This window comes from Cetorhinus maximus, chromosome 4 (assembly GCF_964194155.1).
Source record: "Cetorhinus maximus chromosome 4, sCetMax3.hap1.1, whole genome shotgun sequence".
Taxonomy (NCBI): domain Eukaryota; kingdom Metazoa; phylum Chordata; class Chondrichthyes; order Lamniformes; family Cetorhinidae; genus Cetorhinus; species Cetorhinus maximus.
The window spans coordinates 65,403,557-65,422,135 of record NC_135882.1 but is presented as its reverse complement, the minus strand read 5'-3'; the positions used below and the strand labels follow the sequence as shown (position 1 = coordinate 65,422,135).

The 18,579-nt window shown below is 39.3% G+C and overlaps 1 protein-coding gene across 5 annotated transcripts in view; it reads right to left on the bottom strand.

Moving 5' to 3' along the window:
* The window catches only part of LOC144679659 (tumor protein D52-like), a 272,612-nt gene that overhangs the window by 182,810 nt on the left and 71,223 nt on the right, over positions 1-18,579 (bottom strand). For 2 of the 5 annotated variants that reach the window (XR_013576393.1, XR_013576394.1), the window contains exons 3-5: positions 17,263-17,411; positions 12,504-12,605; positions 5,816-5,939 (exon numbers count right to left, since the gene is read on the bottom strand). Coding sequence is in view for 2 of the 5 variants with exons in the window: in XM_078540258.1 (XP_078396384.1) it covers positions 12,504-12,605; positions 17,263-17,411 (251 nt within the window). In the remaining 3 variants the exon portion in view is untranslated. Of the gene's footprint in view, positions 1-195; positions 223-5,815; positions 5,940-12,503; positions 12,606-17,262; positions 17,412-18,579 lie in introns of all 5 variants that reach the window. The other 3 variants (XM_078540258.1, XM_078540259.1, XR_013576392.1) reach the window with 2 other exon arrangements.

Sequence of the window (18,579 nt, the reverse complement as noted above, 5' to 3'; positions counted from 1 at the left end):
TAAACAGTTTAATAGGAAGGCATTATGTTCTCAAAACACCTTATATCTTTATTTAAAAACAAACCCCACAATTTTCCATTTGTTCAGCATAAAATACATCTAGCAACACATTTCTATTCCCAAGTAATGATTAATTTCATGAAGTGAATAGAAATTGATTTTGTACTTCAATATTTTAAAGTTCACCTTTCTTACCTAAAAGAATGTGAAAAAGCATGTAATCTGCAGGATGTCATCATGAGACGGTGAGCATTAACAAGAAAATTGAAGACAAGACAGGTCACTACCACTGTAAATTTAATTGATCTTAAACATTTCAAACTTTGCTATCCAGAATAATAGTAAGAGAATTCTAAAGTAGCCAGATTTTTCCAGAAGTGGTTTGTAAGACATCTCTATAAGCTATGGTCAGCTCCTGGATAGGCAATGCTGTCATCACCAGGGTGCAGATACAGGTACCGGACCCCGTATCCAGGAAGTTCAGGACCGGATATGTGCCAGATTTGGGGATATTACGGATTTTGGGTCCTAGCCCTAGCATGTACTTATAATACATTAAATAAAGCATGAAAACTAAAGAATAAAAGAGTTTTATTCAAATTGCTACCCAGGGCACTACCTTTGAATGGAGCTGGCCTTTGGGATGCTGGATAAGGGGTGCAGTACCTGTGTATATGCTTGCAGAAGCTTTTAAAAAAATGTTTAAAATCAGAGCATACACGACTAAGTGCACCTGAAAGATATCACATCTCCTTGTGATGCTCACTCACCCGCCTTGTAAATTTATAATACCCTCAGCCTAAATATATCTAGGTTCAAAACGGAATTACATAGAATTTTGGCCCATTTACTCCAGGGCTCAAGAAAACCGACAAAAGACTCAAATTTATCTGTTCTCTTTTAAAAGTCAATTGTTGCTTCAGTTCCAAAAGCAAAGAAAGATATAGTAACAACAAATAATCACTTAAAAGTTTAAACTTAGGTCAGGTATTAGTAACATGCACAAGAAAAACCTCTCATATTTAAAAACTAAGATTTTGATTAATAATCAAAACCATGAGAATTAATTGCATTAAAATCTCACCCAGTGGAGTAACAAAATACAGTACAAATGCAAGCAGAAATTCAATAGCAATTTTGGTCCAAATTTAAAATTTTAGGAATAAAAACAGAAAATGCTGGAAATACTTGGCAGGTCTGGCAGCATCTGTGGAGAGAAATATTAATTCTGTTTCTCTCTCCACAGATACTATCTGACTTGCCGAGTACTTCCAGCATCTGCTGTTTTATTTCAGATTTCTAGCATCAGCATTTTGCTTTTGAGTTAAAATTATCATGCTGCTCCCATTCAGAAATCACATGATTATGTTACAAACTAGTAAAGCCTTAAATCAAGATTCAACTGTAGCGGAGAGTATAAGTGTTAGTGTTAGGTAATCCATCACTTCATTTGAAAGGGCAGGTTTAACTGCCAAACTAATGTATGATGTGTTTCCCAAAAGAAAAGTTCTTGACATTTACTAGTAGTTCTCAAGTCACATGATTAGTTAATTCTGCACTTCAGAATTGGTGGTGAGAGGCAGGTTGTAACAGATATGGTTGAGCTTCTCGCAAAAAAGACAAAGCTCTGCTCCAGCACCATTATGAATAGCATTTGTAGCCCACAATCCATTCATTGTGTCATATTGGGACACGTCACAATGGTTTGTTAGCGGGATGCTTCCAGCCAGCAGCCCTACTTCTCTCTCTCTTCCACTAACCATTCACCACCAACCTCAGTTCCTCCAAATTTTCTTCCCTCCCCTTATAGTTCTGCCTCAACATGAGGTATAGTGCTGATGCCAGCAGCCCTCCAATAGCTCACGCAAGTGGGTATTTTTGGCACACAAACCTATACAATAATTACTAACTCATTCAAGCTGGGAGAAATGGCATCACAACAGAGCCAGATCCCATCCTTAGATGACGCCTAAACTTGTGCATTTCCTGATACTGGTCACTGGATAGAGACCAAGAGTGGTAACTCCTAAAGGATTTCCCTCTCGACACTGAAACCAATTGCTACAGCCTTACTGATAATTGTATCAGCTAAAACATCAACAAAACTGAATTTGGGATTTTGTAATGCTAAATAGGCGGTGCATTATAGATCTACATCATAAAATAGTAGCAAGGGTGATAGAGAGAGTGACATCCCATGACAGACCTCAGCAGAACTAGTACCAGTTGAGAAACAGCATGAATCCCTTTTGAGGTTATACAGCCATCAAACCTTCTGTACAGCAATATAAAATAGGTCATAGAGCAATTCGATTACCATCTCTAGTTGTAGTGGGGGTTAACTGGGTTAAAAATAGTAATTCATCCCACTTCAATTTTCTTTACAAGGATGCATTAGTTCAAGGGTGCATGCCTACCACTGATGCATACAAGTACATTCTTTCACAAAAACTATTATGGCAAACTTCAGTGGAATGTAACCCCTGCATTAAATCAAGTAAACATATAGTTAAATTTCCTCATCATGCAATTTGTCTGCTGTAGTATGATTGCAACACTTCAGAGGGCCTAAAAGTAAAACCATTCAAAGACCTGTCCAAGGTGGTATGCAGGCAATGATGCAATGCTATGGCAATTCTAGCAGTACCTGGAAACAAAAATTGCAGTGGCTGGAGAGACCATTGGTTTCATTTACACCCAGGAGAAAGAGAGGAGAAGGTGGAACATGGGCTGCATCTCAGCTCCATCAGAAATCCATCTCATTTGGTCCAGATTTTTAAATTCCAGTCAGATCTCAGCAAAACTAATACCAGTTGAGACATGGCATGAATCCCTTTGAGGCCTTATACAGTCATCAAACCTTCACTACAGCAATGAAAAATAGATTATTGAGGGACTTGATTACCATTTCTACTTGTAGTGGGAGTTGATGAGATTAAAAAACTTTTTTTTTTAAAAAGTCACTCATCCCACTTAGTCTTCTTTACAAGGGTGAAGTGGTTCGAGGGTGCATGGCTACCATTGATGTGTTCTTACACATACAGGTGGGGTACACTCGACATTTAAAGGATTCAGTCCATGGAACACAAATGTGCACAGTAATATGAACAAGTGTGTAACTCTTTCGAGTTATCAACAGTCACAGATTGTAACTCTTTCGAGTACATTCACAGTTCTTGGTTTCCGGGAGTGGGACATGAACCCACAACCTTCTGATTCAAAGGCGAGGGTGCTATGAACTGAGCCACAGCTGACACCTCGTTTGAACAAGTGTGTAACTCTTTCGAGTTATCAACAGATCGCATGTAACTCTTTCGAGTACATTCACAGTTCTTGGTTTCCGGGAGTGGAACATGAACCCACAACCTTCTGATTCAAAGGCGAGGGTGCTATGAACTGAGCCACAGCTGACACCTCAAGGTTAAGATGTAACTCTTTCGAGTTATCAACAGATCTCATGTAACTCTTTTGAGTACATTCACAGTTCTTGGTTTTTTTTTTTCTTTTTCCGGGAGTGGGACATGAACCCACAACCTTCTGATTCAAAGGCGAGGGTGCTATGAACTGAGCCACAGCTGACACCTCGTTTGAACAAGTGTGTAGGTGAACACACTCTAAGTTAATGAAAACTAGAAGAAAGTTTTGTATAATCAATGTGTTTAATCCATTTCACTTGTGCAACAGGTTAGCAAAAAAACACAAATTAAATGTTGAAAGAAAACTGAAGAAGATTACTCTCCTGGTGAGATTTCTTACTACACTAGCAATGCAGCAATATAAGCATAGAGTTAAACAGGTGGATTTTTGTAGAGTCGGGGTGACTCTGTGGAGGGGTATAACTGGCAGCCGGTTCCTAATTCCGGGATTCTCAACCTCATTCCTGGGATTTCCGATTTTCAGCAGTGCCTTTTAAGGGCACAGACTGGTTCAGGTTGCGAGCCCACACCCTGCATGCCCAACCTAGCTGGCTCCATTGCAGGGGTAGCCATGTCCTCGTCTCCCACAATTTTCATGGAGATGGGCCAGCTTTTCAAAGAGTCATGGCTTAGAGAACCTCAGGAGATGTCATGAACCATAATTTGCATGAGGGAGCCTTTTGAAAGGCAAGTTCAAAAGGTCCTCCCCATGCCAAGGTATACACCCCACCCATCTCCTATGGCATTTCACAGCCATGCCAAGGTATGCCCCCACCCCCAAAGGCCCCTAATGCCCCCATGCCAAGGTATGCCCCTCCACGACCCAGTGACCTTCATGCCCTGCATGTCTAGATATTGCACTTCCATGCCTATTCACTGATTATGCACTGTAGAGGACCAACGAACCCTATAGTGACAATAGGATGAGACACAAAATCTTTAAAAAGCCACTGAGAACTTTCCACTTGCTAACAAAAAACCTTTTTACTACATGCCAATAAAAGTGTCAAACATCCAGGCCCTTTATAAAGTATCAACAGCTGAAACTGCAAGGACTTGAAACCTCCTTATCTTGCATAAATAAACATTGCAAAATTGACAGCATCGATCAGAGAGCCAGAGCTGTCATTTTCCCGGGGCGGGGGCAGGTATTTCAGTACTCTATTGGATGCCTGGACTCTCAGCCAAGTCTCATTATACATTATTAGCTGACAGCCTAGACAACCATTAGGGTGCTGAAACATCCGGGGGGGGCGGGGGTGGCATAAGATGGTATGGGAAGTGAGAGGGATAGAGGGCCTTATTTTTCCCATTATAGCTGGGACAAAGTCTCACAGCACCGAGGGGGCATTTTAAACAGCCCACCTCAGTACCTGGCATCCCATGGCTGCCTCCAAACATTTTCCCAGGTCAGCTGGCCTGACTGCAGCCTGCACCCGCCCTCCCAAAGTGAAAATCCAGACTTTCCTGGCATTTTCTCCAAAAGCTGGCTAGCCAAGTGGGAATTTTCCAGATTCTCGCTACCCCCATTTTGAGAATGAAAATCCAACCATAACCTCAGATCCAGAACTTTCTTACTTCAAAAGGACCAACAAGAAGCACCACTGAACGAGTTATCACTTCAGAGAATCATCATACCCAATTGCAGGAATTCTTTCTTTCTTGAGGGTCATATTTTGGATAATATTTGTCAGCAATTAAGCACTAAAACAAATTCACTTCACACTTCAAGTCTGCAGCTGCTCAGTCCTGAAAAATATTAAACTGCAACAGTACTAAACTACATCATGTTCAGAACAGGATGAGCATGACTTCTTTAGCAAGCCTCAAAGCCAAAATGTCTTACATTCACAAAATTTTATGATCCCTTTTCAGTTTGGAGAAAATGCAAGATAAATGTACATGCGAGAACACAACTTAACCAACTACTTATCAAAATTACTAAGTTATTTTCAAACGGAAAGTCTGTGTCTAGGAACTGTAAGCTACTACATTGTTGGATATTCTTATTAGATGGTGGGGATGGGGGGAGGTTAAGGGAAAAAGGAGAGAATACTAAGGTTTTTGTGACAAATAAAGCAGTAAGAAAAACAACTGCATTACTTGTCTTTAAATGGAAGCACCCTCTACGTACTGGAGAAGGAAGTGAGGTTGACAAGAGGGGTTAAATGGGGTTCCTCCAAGACAGTGGAACATCATTCAAGTGTATTTTCCCCTCTTATACTATATAAAGATGCTCTTTTGGGAAAAGGCATTGGTTCTTTTCCAGGCATGGCAGAACGCAGTAAGAGAGTTTAACTATTTACAGCATACATTCTCCAACAGGTTGAGCAGGATCTTGGTATGTAGAGGATACTTCCATTCAAGAAATGAAGACAAAGAAAGTTTAGATTGCCTACCTTTGCTCTTCATTCCAGCATCTTCCACAGGTCACACTGTCAGTAGTATTTAAGAGGAGGGGATGGTTGTGGGAGGAAAGGCAACCTTCTCAATCTAGACGAAACACCTTCCTCCAGAACAGACCTGCCAAAGTGCAAGTCATTCTTAACCAACAAACCCAAGGAATAATGCTAAGAAAAACTATATGGGTCGTTCCAAGTCACAGCCTTGCATGTGCAGTTTATAGTAACCTAAAGGTTAGCCTATAATGTAGATACAGTAGAATGACTAACAAAATTCTACTTGACTTACACAAGCTATATACAACAATGCAGAATATATTGGTGTTTCTCCAATCATTGTTTCAATATTGCAGTACCAGAAATGTGTTCCATTTGATACAAGTAGCTGGTTTATAGTCTTGAATACTGATATAAGCCAAAGTCCTAGTGGTAGCTATAGAATGGAATCTATGCTCTAACAAGTTCCTGAGATGGAGAACAACAAAAGGAAAATAGTTTTACCACAATTTAAAATAATCATTTTAGGTATACATTTCTAATGTAGCCCGAGGACATCCACCATGCCAGATAAAAGATTTGATTATTTAGGTAACAATGTCTGGACTTCGCCTTTCCAGTTGAAACAAGCGCAAGAAGAAGAAAATGGGGAACAGGAGAAATTTTAATTTTTGAAATGCAGAAACTTGAAAATATGGTACACAAGGTTACAAAGCACTATGTTAAAATCTCAAGGAAGCAGTGAATGAACACAAAGTAGGAGTTGATTTCCAAATTTCCAGAGTTCCAAACTTCCTTTACAAAACAGGATACAAAAATTATGCTCCTTTATGTGAATAACCTTGAGAAAAGCTAGGAAAGATGGCATTAGCTGCATCACAGCCCCCACACCAACTGGAACCTGGGTTGTACCTGCGCTTAAAAGATGTCGAGTGCACTCCAAAATATCAAGACTGTATTCCAATATATCCAAAGTTTCATATAATAATCTCCTTCACGTCTCCTTCAATTCAAATACAGCTAACCAATCTTCCAAGTTAGATTACGTGAATAATTATCTTTTCAAAGATGTTTGTGCAGCTAGTACAATATCCAATATTTCTTCCAAAGTTTTTGAGGATCGCAAAATAATGGAAACAAAGTATTTTATTTCTTGACTGTGATGGCTTTCAATAAAAGTCCATTCCTGTATGTACAAGGAATCCCAAGTTGAAATAAAAGGGCAAGACCTTGTTTATTTCTGTGACCCAAGAATGTGTGTTGAATCCCCCTAGCGTGGTGTGAAAAGTAAACGTTCCCCATTAGTCCTATGACAGAAGTGTAATTGCTGCTGAGGACTAGGGACTGGGGCCACAGCAGTTAAGCTTTTGTGCCCAGCTGCTGATTAAAGGCATACAAAGTTAGGTCAGAATGTTTCTGCTGCACAAAATCCTTAAAGAGACCTTGGTCCAAGTCTTTCCTTGATCTACAGAAAAAACATTATAGACCCTGAGGTTTATTGCTGAGTAGTCATGCATGATCCTAAATTAGATATAATAGAAATATACTGCTACTAACATAGTACAGTGAAGCAGTACATGTTGTACTTTCGTTATCACAGCCTAATCCTACTGAGATGAAGGCAGAGCAAACTAAGGAGCCTCAATGCTTAAAAGGGATTTTTAATTCCAGTCAGCTAATAAGCCATTTCAGTGCTGTAATTTCTTCACAAACAAGCAACTTTAAGAAAAATATACATTTGGTATATAATAAAAAGCAGATCAAAGAAATGTACAGCTTCCCTTCCGTTCAACAGCAAAGACCTTTGGGGTGTAATCACCAAATTCCACTAATGTTAATTAACAGCAAATACAGTTCCAAACAGGTGGCACATAGGGAGCGAATTAAAGTTTAAAAGTGGAATCAACAGTGCTAATCTGAAATTTGACCAATCTTCAGATCAGAAAGTAAAGATTAAGCCTTTGAATGAGGCATGGGTGTAAGACTTAAGGAAGCAGGCAACATTTACTTTTACAATGTACAAAAGCTTCTTAGAGATTTAGTCCTGTAGCAAATGCTACCATGAAGGTAAGGCCACCATCTCTAGACCTTTATTTCGTACAGAGAGAAACATTTGATGAATTCATCAGGTCTTAAAAAATGTGAACTATTTTTAAAAGAAAACTAATACCATAACAGAAGAGATTTTTGCCAATAACTTTGGAAAATTCTATGAAACCATCACCTTGGGAATGAAAAGAATAGCAAACTTTGGGAAAATTCCAAGGGATGGAATAGCTTTATACCGTACCAGTGGGACAAAATCATAAGCATGTTCAGTGATTTTCCTGGTTGTCAACCTGAGTTCAACTCCAAGGGTATTAGAGCAAGCAAAAACATGGGGATTCTCTTTCAAAAACAATTTTAGTTTTGAATTGAAAGCTAAAGCAGTGAGAGATAAGAGCATTTGAAATTTAAAACAGTGTACCATTTAAAGAGAGAAAGTACATATGCAAGTGTCTGGCAATTTTGTTCTAATTCAGTACATTACTGAATATTCTAATTTTGCCCTTCTAAAGTGTTCCATTTCAAATTGATTTCAAAATTTCTGTGGCAACTCTCTAGTAATCAACTGCTGTTGGCAACACCGGAAATGCACAAATTTCAGTTTGGTCAAATGCAGTATTCCTACATATTTTTTTGGAAATGAATTTTTAACATCAATTTGCAAGTTTACAACCATGTACCTATTAATTTCAAGAGAAAAACAATACTCTATTGTTCATGAGTCTCAAGAGAAGGGAAGCAGAGTTAATTTTGATCATGAATTCAAAACTACAGTATAAAATATTGAAACTAAATAACGGTAAAAGTGAATTTTTAATAAAAGGTTATTCAGTTCAACATGTAACTAGAAGAGACTTTAGGAGTAAGGAAAAGAGAAACTATGATACATCACTAACTTCAGTCTACAAAATACTCTACGAGAACTGTAGGTTTTGAAGAAATTACATGTAGCTATGAAGCTATGATATTTCACTATTAATTCAGACAATTAAAGCCAACAATAGTGCTTTGTAATCACATCTTTCAAATTATACTATATAATAATTATGGGCAAAAGTCCACTAAGTATTGCTTGAATAAAAGGATTCAAATCAGATTTAATAACTATATGAGAACGATTACCATATTCTCATTTATTTTTAATTCTTTCATGGGGTGTGGATGCAAGGTGAGCATTTGTTGCCCATTCCTAATTACCCCTGAGAAGGTGGTGACTCACCTTCTTGAACCACTGCAGTCCAACAGTTTAAACGGTAATTACAAAATGGGCCCAATGTTGGTTTCATTGCACTAGCATAACTTCTGTGACTTTTATACTTTAGAATAAAATCATTTTCCCACCATCACGCTGATAAGAATCCAGTTACAAAAATCCATTCAGATTCCACTACCTGATCATGTTAAAACTACCCAACTATTGCTACATCAAGGGGCAATTTTACTTCTAAATTTTCCTTGGGAGTTGGGGAGGAGGAGGAGGAAAGAGAGAAGCAGAACAAACAGTTTGAACTTCTGTTCCTTCAGATTCCAGTTATATTTCTGAGATTCCAGTTATATTTCTGATTTGATTTACAATGTCCTTTTTAAGTATCTGCACCACATATAAAACTTTACTGCTGCATTTTTTTATATTATAAAGAGGAAAAGAAACATCATATTGTCGTGCCCTGATAAACCATAACATCAAGCTGTACAGTGCTCGGTCTTCGTTTTCTGTCATGGAAAACTGTAATAGACTTCAAGTCGTTATCTTCATGGTCTCTAAAATTCAATTTATTTAATCTAGTCAATTCCGGAAAGGGCAGAAAAATATTTTTTCATTTGTGTATTTACTTAATTTTACTTGAGAAGTTAAAGTCTAACAAAAATTAGAATATTCTGGAACAAAAACATTCAGATCTGTTAGAGCAATCTCAGTAGAAATTACTCAAGATGATATAGTAATAGCTATTTAAACTATACTATTTTTGATACAGTTATGTGACCACTGCTTTAAACAGAAGGGCTATTATGGAAAAACAAGTTTTACTTGTTGGTTCATATTTCGATTAGGTTAAGTCACCTTCCAGTTAAAATTACAAAAAAAAACTTGCACTAGATCAAACCAGAGTTTTATTGAATTTCATGTACATTACAGTTGGACATGCAGAATTAAGCTTCTCTGTGGAAAAGCACATTGGAAAAAGTCTTCACAAACAACAAATATTGCACTAACCAATGGGTGATAACACAATGGGGCAGCAGTAAAGTTACATGTGGTCCAAGGCCTACTGTGCATTTGAAGTACCAGCAGCATGTACAAATATGATTGGCAGTGTTCAAATTGTGCATTAGACCCATTAGATCTTTGGCTTGCATGGAGTTGCCTTCCCTATATATGGCAGGAGGCCAAAGCAACACAGTTCCTATTTGGAACAGGCATGGAAGGGGTAGCTGCCAACAGGCTAAAAACTAAAATCATGCACCTCTGCATTTTGTCCTGGTATTTGTGTCTCTGTACCTCTCTTCCGCCAGTAAAGTGTCCATTATATAATGAGCATACAGCCAAATGATGCAGCTCTGACATTCTTGCTGCATCTCTGAAGAGACACACTTGGGTACAACGAATACACATAGCCTAACCTCCTAATACTTGGAGAGGCCAGCCCATTTGGGCCGTGGCATCAGTCCCAGGATGCTTTATCATTTCAAATCAGTATTGACAATACCCACACTCTGCTCACCTCAGTTCCACAGTGATCAGGTTAAAATGGACAAGTGCAATCATCGTGCAAGACATGATTAAAATACTCCACATGATTTATATCAAGTTGCAAAAGAATGTCCAGTACACCACCTTTTGCCCCTCAAAACAGATTCAGATCCATCTATACCTCATGAAACAAAAATAACTAAAAGGTAGTAAAATATCCAACCTTTGGAAAAAGGGTGGTAGGGGAGCGGGATCCTAAGCCACATTGAACAACCATTAAGAGGGGCTGTTTATGATTAAAAATCCAAATCCAAGTGCCATGTGCAAAATCCAAATCCAATGCTAATAACTTGAATCTTACCATGCAAAATCCAAGCTCCAAAATCCAAACATGCAAGAAATTCAAGCAAAAAAACACATCACAAAAACAAACAAAAACATCTTACCTTTTTGCTCTTTCTAAACTGCTCGTTTGCATTCTTTTCTACAACTGAGTCTGGTCCACTAAGGACTGCTCTTCACTAACCCACAGTTCACAATTTGGAAACTCTGAATCTCTAAATGTCACAGGTTTTGAAGCTGCTCCCCAATTGGTTCAAAAATACTGCTCCCTTGGTACATTTAGACCAATAAAAAGAGCAGCATTTTTGAATGATTCATTCAGGAATCATTTTTTCTAATTTTCAAGGTTGAAGGAGTTTGAACCATTACATTTGCTGCACAAAAAGAGGAGTGAACTGCATGTGAGCAGAAGGAGCTTGTATGAAAGATTAGATTCACTGGGTATGTGTTGAACATGTGCATCAGTAGCAGATCATAGGGGAAGAAACCTTGAAACAGAAAGGCTGAACATGTAAACTGCTACTACATGATCAGGGAGGAATGAATAGGATCAAAATGAAGGAGGGTGGGAGAGAGAAATAAAATACCACAGAAAGTAAATGCAAACTTTAAAGTGGACAAAGAAATTGAAAAGGAATATACAAGCCCTCATTCAGCTGCAGAAAAGGTAGAAAAAGAAATAAATAAAAAGTGCTGGGAAAAACTACGCAGGTCTGGCAGCATTTATGGAGAGAGAGAAAGAGAGTTGAATATGACTCTCCCTTGGAACCACAAAGTTCTGAAGAAGTCATATTCGACTTGAAATATTAACTGTTTCTCCACAGATGCTGCCAGGCCTACTGAGTTCTTCCCAGCACTTTTTGTTTTTATTTCAGATTTCCAGCATCCACAGTGTTTGTTTTTAGAAAAAGAAGTTTGAATGCAATAGAGATAACCTAGGGAATGTTGTTCGAGCAGCTAAATATTTAAATCATACTCTAATCAGGAACTGATGATCACTTTTTCACTGTACAGAAAATACAAAGTGAGAACACAAAAAGCTAAAATGAAATGCGGAGGGGAGAAAAACTAAAATGCTCTGAGTGAATGAATTTTACTTGCCTCTGTGTAGCCAAAAGTAACAATGTAAACACAGTGTAGTCTTCAAAAATTATGGGAGTCAAATTTATTGCTCATCACAAGAACAGGGTTGGGGAGGGGTGGGGAAGGGGAATATACAGAAATGAAGAAAGTTATATTTGGGTAAGCAAAAACTTATTTAAAACTTTGGTTAAAGCAAGTCACAACAACATTAAATTTATAATGGAGTCACCTATATTAGTACAAGTTCTAGGATACTGCAGCACTTGTAAATATTCCAAGTTATCAGCAGCAGACAATCCAATTTGACTTGAGCAGTTAGTACATTTACAAAGGAATACTTAGATATAGCCTTAGAACGGTGAACTTTTCTTTTATAATTTCAAATTGCACTCAAAATATAAAGTGCGAACTTGAAGAATTTTAAATGGAAATGTAGATGCAAAAATCCTATCTTTTGAAGCTGTTGTAAGTAAAAGTGCAGCAAAAAGTTATCATTGCTACCAGAGAAAATAACTCAAGACATACCTAACATCTTCAAATTTTTTGGTAATGGCCGAACCAAAATTAGTAAATGCAGAGGAAGCCTTCTGACTAGCCTGAGAGAGGGTTTCAGAAGTCTTCTTGAATCTGTTGAATTTAAATGAACAAAATTAAAAAATTACCTAAAGCCATCACACTTAAATATAGCACAAAGAGGTCATAGTTTCCACCTGTTTTCTTTGGACTGGTTCCACACTTGTTTCATTGCGTAAGTACAGCTTAATTATTTCCAAATCCCAGGTCTCCTTCACCTCTTCAATCTTTCATATACCCTATAGTATGGACTGAATTTACACTATATTCTACAACTCAACCATAAACAAAGTCATGGAAGATCTCCCATAGTGACTCAGGAAGTCAAGACCCACTATAGTCTTTGGATGAAGCAGGTTAGAAGGCAAGTGACAATTTTGCCGGCACTATGCAATTGAGTTACCACTCTAGGCTGAGCCACTGGCGGAGCCAGAAAATCCCAACCATTAGCTCCGTTCCTCTCCACAGATGCTGGCTGACCTGAGTTTTTCTAGCATTTTTTGTTCTTATTTCAAATATCCTGCACCTGCAGTAATTTTGCTTCAATATCGAACCTTGGTTGAGAAACTGCATGCCGTCGTCATATTATAAAAACTATATAGAGGCACTGGAGAGGATGCAAAGAAGATATACAAGGATGATACCAGAAATGTGTGGGTATACATATTAGCAAAGGATTGACAGGCTGGGAGAGGTTAAACAAAATAATATAGATTCATTTAAGGGAAAGCTAGAAAAACATGAGGGGGAAATAGAGGGTTACAATGGTAGATTTAGATGAGGAAAGATGGGAGGAAGCTCGAGTGGAACATAACCATTGGCATGGACTAGATGGGCAGAATAGTCAGTTTCTGTGCCATATACCCGATGTAAACCAGGTTGTTTGCAAACTTGACATCATATTTGACCCACAGATCTGACAACATATCTGCATCATCGCTAAGGTCCCCTATTTCCACCTCCATAACAGCACCCAACTTCATCCCTGTCTCAACTCATCTGCTGCTGAAACCCTCATTCGTACCTTTGTTACCTCTAGACTTGGCTACTCCAATGCCCTCCTAGCTGACTTCCCATGTTCTACCCTTTGTAAACATGACGTCACCAAAAACTCTGCTGCCCATGTCTTACTCACTTATCACCCCTGGTCTTGCTGACTTACATTGGCTCTTGGTCAAGTATTGGTTTTAAAATTCTCACCCTTATTTTGAAATCCCTCCATAGCCTCTCAGAATCACAGTGCAGAAGAGGCCCTTCAGCCCATCGAGTCTGCACCGACACGTGAAAAACACCTGACCTACCTACCTAATCCCATTTAATAGCACTTGGCCCATAGCCTTGAATGTTATGACGTGCCAAGTGCTCATCCAGGTACTTTTTAAAGGGTGTGAGACAACCTGCCTCCACCACCCTCCCAGGCACTGCATTCCAGACCGTCACCACCCTCTGGGTAAAGAGGTTTTTCCTCACATCCCCCCTAAACCTCCTGCCCCTCATCTTGAACTTATGTCCCCTCGTGACTGATCCTTCAACTAAGGGGAACAGCTGCCTCCTATCCACCCTGTCCATGCCCCTCATAATATTGTACACCTCGATCAGGTCGCCCTTCAGTCTTCTCTGCTCCAACGAAAACAACCCAAGTCTATCCAACCTCTCTTCATAACTTAAATGTTTCATCCCAGGCAACATCCTGGTGAATCTCCTCTGCACCCCCTCCAGTGCAATCACATCCTTCCTATAATGTGACGACCAGAACTGCACACAGTACTCCTGCTGTGGCATCACCAAGGTTCTATACAACTCCAGCATGACCTCCCTACTTTTGTAATCTATGCCTCAATTGATAAAGGCAAGTGTCCCATATGCCTTTTTCACCACCCCACTAACATGCCCCCCCGCCTTCAGAGATCTATGGACACACACGTCAAGGTCCTTGTTCCTCAGAACTTCCTAGTGTCATGCTGTTCATTGAACACTTCCTTGTCAAATTACTCCTTCCAAAGTGTATCACCTCACACTTTTCAGGGTTAAATTCCATCTGACACTTATCTGCCCATTTGACCATCCCGTCTATATCTTCCTGTAGCCCAAGGCACTCAACCTCACTGTTAACCACCCAGCCAATCTTTGTGTCATCCGCAAACTTACTAATCCTTCCACATAGTCATCTATGTCGTTTATATAAATGACGAATATTAGGGGACCCAGCACAGATCCCGGTGGTACGCCACTGGGCACTGGCTTCCAGTCACTAAAGCAGCCTTCTGTCATCACCCTCTGTATCCTACAACTAAGCCAATTTTGAAACCACTTTATCAAATTACCCTGTATCCCATGTGCATTTGCTTTCTTTGTAAGTCTCCCATGTGGGACCTTGTCAAAGGCTTTGCTGAAATCCATATAAACTACATCAACTGCACTACCCTCATCTACACACCTGGTCACCTCCTCAAAAAATTCAATCAAATTTGTTAGGCATGACCGCCCTCTGACAGAGCCATATGCTGACTATCCCTGATCAAACCTTGCCTCTCCAAGTGGAGATAGATTCTCTCCATCAGAATTTTCTCCAGTAGTTTCCCTACCACTGACGTGAGACTCACTGGCCTGTAGTTCCCTGGCTTATCTCTACAACCCTTCTTAAATAGCAGAACCACATTAGCTGTTCTCCAGTCCTCTGGCACCTCCCCTGTGGCCAGAGGGGAATTAAAAATTTGGGTCAGAGCCCCTGCGATCTCCTCCCTTGCCTCCCTCAGCAGTCTGGGACACAAATCATCCAGACTGGAGATTTGTCGACTTTTAAGTCTGCAATACCTTGTCACTCTCTATATCAAGTTGCTTAAGAACCTCACAGTCTCTCTCCCAGAGTTCAATACCTTCATCCTCATTCTCTTGGGTGAAGACGGATGTGAAGTATTCATTCAACACTCTAGCGATGTCATCTGGCTCCACCCATAGATTGCCCCTTGGTCCCTTATGGGCCCTACTCTTTCCCTGGTTATCCTCTTCCCATTGATACACTTATTGAATATCTTGAGATTTTCCCTACTTTTACCAGCCAGAGCTTTCTCATATCCCCTCTTTGCTCTCCTAATTGCTTTCTTAAGCTCCTCCCTGCACTTTCTGTACTCCAGTAATGCCTCCACTGATTTGTTTCCCTTGTACCTGCTAAAAGCCTCTCTTTTCCTTCTCATCGTAACCTGAATGTCTCTGGTCATCCATGGTTCTCTGGGCTTGTTACTCCTCCTTATCACCCTAGAGGGAACATGTTGAGCCTGTACCCTCCCCATTTCCTTTTTGAACGCCCCCCCCCCCCAACTTCGCCTCTCAATTATATTTGAATAGACGATACTAGCCTAGCCAGTGATGCCCACATCGCATGAACGAATAAAAAAAAACTGAATGTGGCAGCAAGTAGTTCTTTCTTGACACCACAGTTCAACCTTGCTTACTAGTTTGGATTTACTGGAATTATATTGATTTTTTTAAAAATAATTGGTTCTCAGGATTTGAGGACATTGCGCACCTGTAGGTGCCCTGAAGTGCTGGGATGTTTTATTGAAATAGTAATCATTTGCACGATGGAGTTGCTGGCTAGACCACTTCACAGGACATCAGATTCAAATACCTTAAGGGCAGTCATGAACTATTTTTGGTTTTTAAGTGCTGGACAAGTTTTGTGGTCAGATTTATTTAATTCAATTTCACAACTTGCCATGGTAGGATCTGAATTTGTGAGCAGTGACTAGTCCAGTACCATAACTACTGTGCCAACTTTAAGTCCGTCAATTCGAAGTTTCTCAATTTTCCCTCCTCCTGCCATTATCCTCAAGCACCAAGCCACAAAAGATGATATTAGGGCAGAAGGTCAAAAGCTTGGACAAAGATGTAGGTTTGAAGGGAATCTTAAAGGAGGAAAGTGAGCTAGACAGTCAGAAGTATAGTGAGGAACTTTGGTACTTTGTATAATGTCACACTTTTTCATGCATGGTACCAAAGCCCACAAATAGCAGTTTTTCCTGTGTTAGATTGCCACTGCACAGAACAGAATAGAACATGATTCTTCTGTGCTCTGGCACTTAATCATGACTCAAGTGGAACAGGGAAGAAAAAAAATTGCAATGAAACAGGAACTTGTGAAACCCCTTGAACGCAGATAACTTTTCCCTAGCCTGTTGAGCAGATGCAGAAGACAGTGGCACCCACATTTTTGAGCACTCAATAAAAAATACCCTGATTTAACCCGAGGAAGATAGTGCATGTAACAAACTTTAACAAATTTCATATAGTGGACTTAGTTTTAATAAATTGTTTCTGTCCACATAGTGGACTTAGTCTTAACTTTTAAATAATGAAGGTCCCAGGAATAAACCGATTGCAAAATGTAACAGCAAATTTTCTAAAGAGCAATTTCAACATTCTTAGATATGACAACATAACACCAAATTGAGGAAGGGAGGCATAGAAACATCAAATAAAAAACAAAACTGGGGAAAGTATGAGCTTAAGAGCGAATATTTATCGTTAGTTATTTTCTTTTAGTTTCAAATGTTATGAATTAATTTTATCAGGAGTTTGAACAAAAAGAGGAGGAACAACCAATGTACCAATCCATTTTATAGCTACAAGTCTATCTTACACTAAAAGCAAGTCTTTCTTTACATTTATTCAATTCATGGTTCCACTGGTCATTGCTATATTATGCACTTACGCTGTGGAAGATTGTACATCTAACCAGCTTTTTGATAAATTCTGTTTAAGTTCATGTAGTGGAGTCAATCCTAGTTTCTTCTTTAACTCAGCAACGTGTCTTTCTTTAGCTGCAAGCACTTGAGAAAGTGTTTGGATTTCCTCCTCCACCTAAGATAAAACACAGGTGAAAGAGTTCAGCACATCAGAGCAAGGCAGATAAAAGATTTTTTTAAAATCACCATTACTTCCTCCTTCTCCGCCTCACGTTTCTTTTCTACCAGTTTTTTTTTTAAAAAAAGAGCTTCCCACACAGAAAATAGCAGGGAAGAAGAGAATTCCACTTCTATTAATATCAAGTGACTCAAGCACCACCTAGGGAGTAGGATTTTTAAAAATTTCCATTCACCAAAAATGATGGGAATTCATTCCTTTATTCTGTCTATTTCAAATGGTCTTTCATAGAAAAAGGAATAGAATTTAGACGTTCCAGTGTAGGGTTGATGCGGGCAGGTGGGAGGATGAAGAGAAAGAGAGAAATGTAGAATACATTCCCAGCACTCAAAGTGAGGTCCAAGATGCTCCACACCTCATTTCAAATGGAGCCAGCGTAGCACCACAGCCTGCCAACAAGTTATACATGATTAGGCTACAGCAATTCGGTGGTTGGTGTCATGGAGGCTTGAATGTTGGGTTCTAAGGAGAACTGCTGCTCCTTTTGGCACCACATTCAGGTAATCAGATACAAAACAAATACCTTCTAGGTCGCAGCTGCACCTAAGGTTGGTTTGGTTTCTGTGATGACACAGGCTGCCTCAGGATAAAACAATCTGGCAGTGGGAACCTCAAACAAGTTTGTGCGTGGGTAAAGGACAGCTGTTATTTTTCTTTTCCCAATATAGTGGGTGGAACACTTCAAGTCAATAACATCCATGTGTTTCCTCAGGACTATATTAGGAACGAAGGTGATTAGTTAGGAAAAATGGGCACTGTGTGGTTAGATTTACAGGCCATTGTTTAACCATTTACTCAAATTTCAAGGTGTGGCTATTAGGAGCTTTATAAAGATCTCTGCTGCTGGTCAATGCACCCGTCAATTTATAAGCATTGCCACAGAGGATCCAATAGTTAGAAAAAAACCTCTTAGAAACTACAATTGGACCTTTTATCACGAAAAGTGTGTCCAAACATTGGTTATGGCATTCTCCCAAAGCCGTCTCTTCCCAAATCAAAAGTTACTTAAAATCAAATAATTCAAATATTTTTAAGCTCTGGGTTCCTAATTATATATGAGTTAGTTACAGTGCTTAAATCAAATTTGAAGGTTTTCTCACACCAG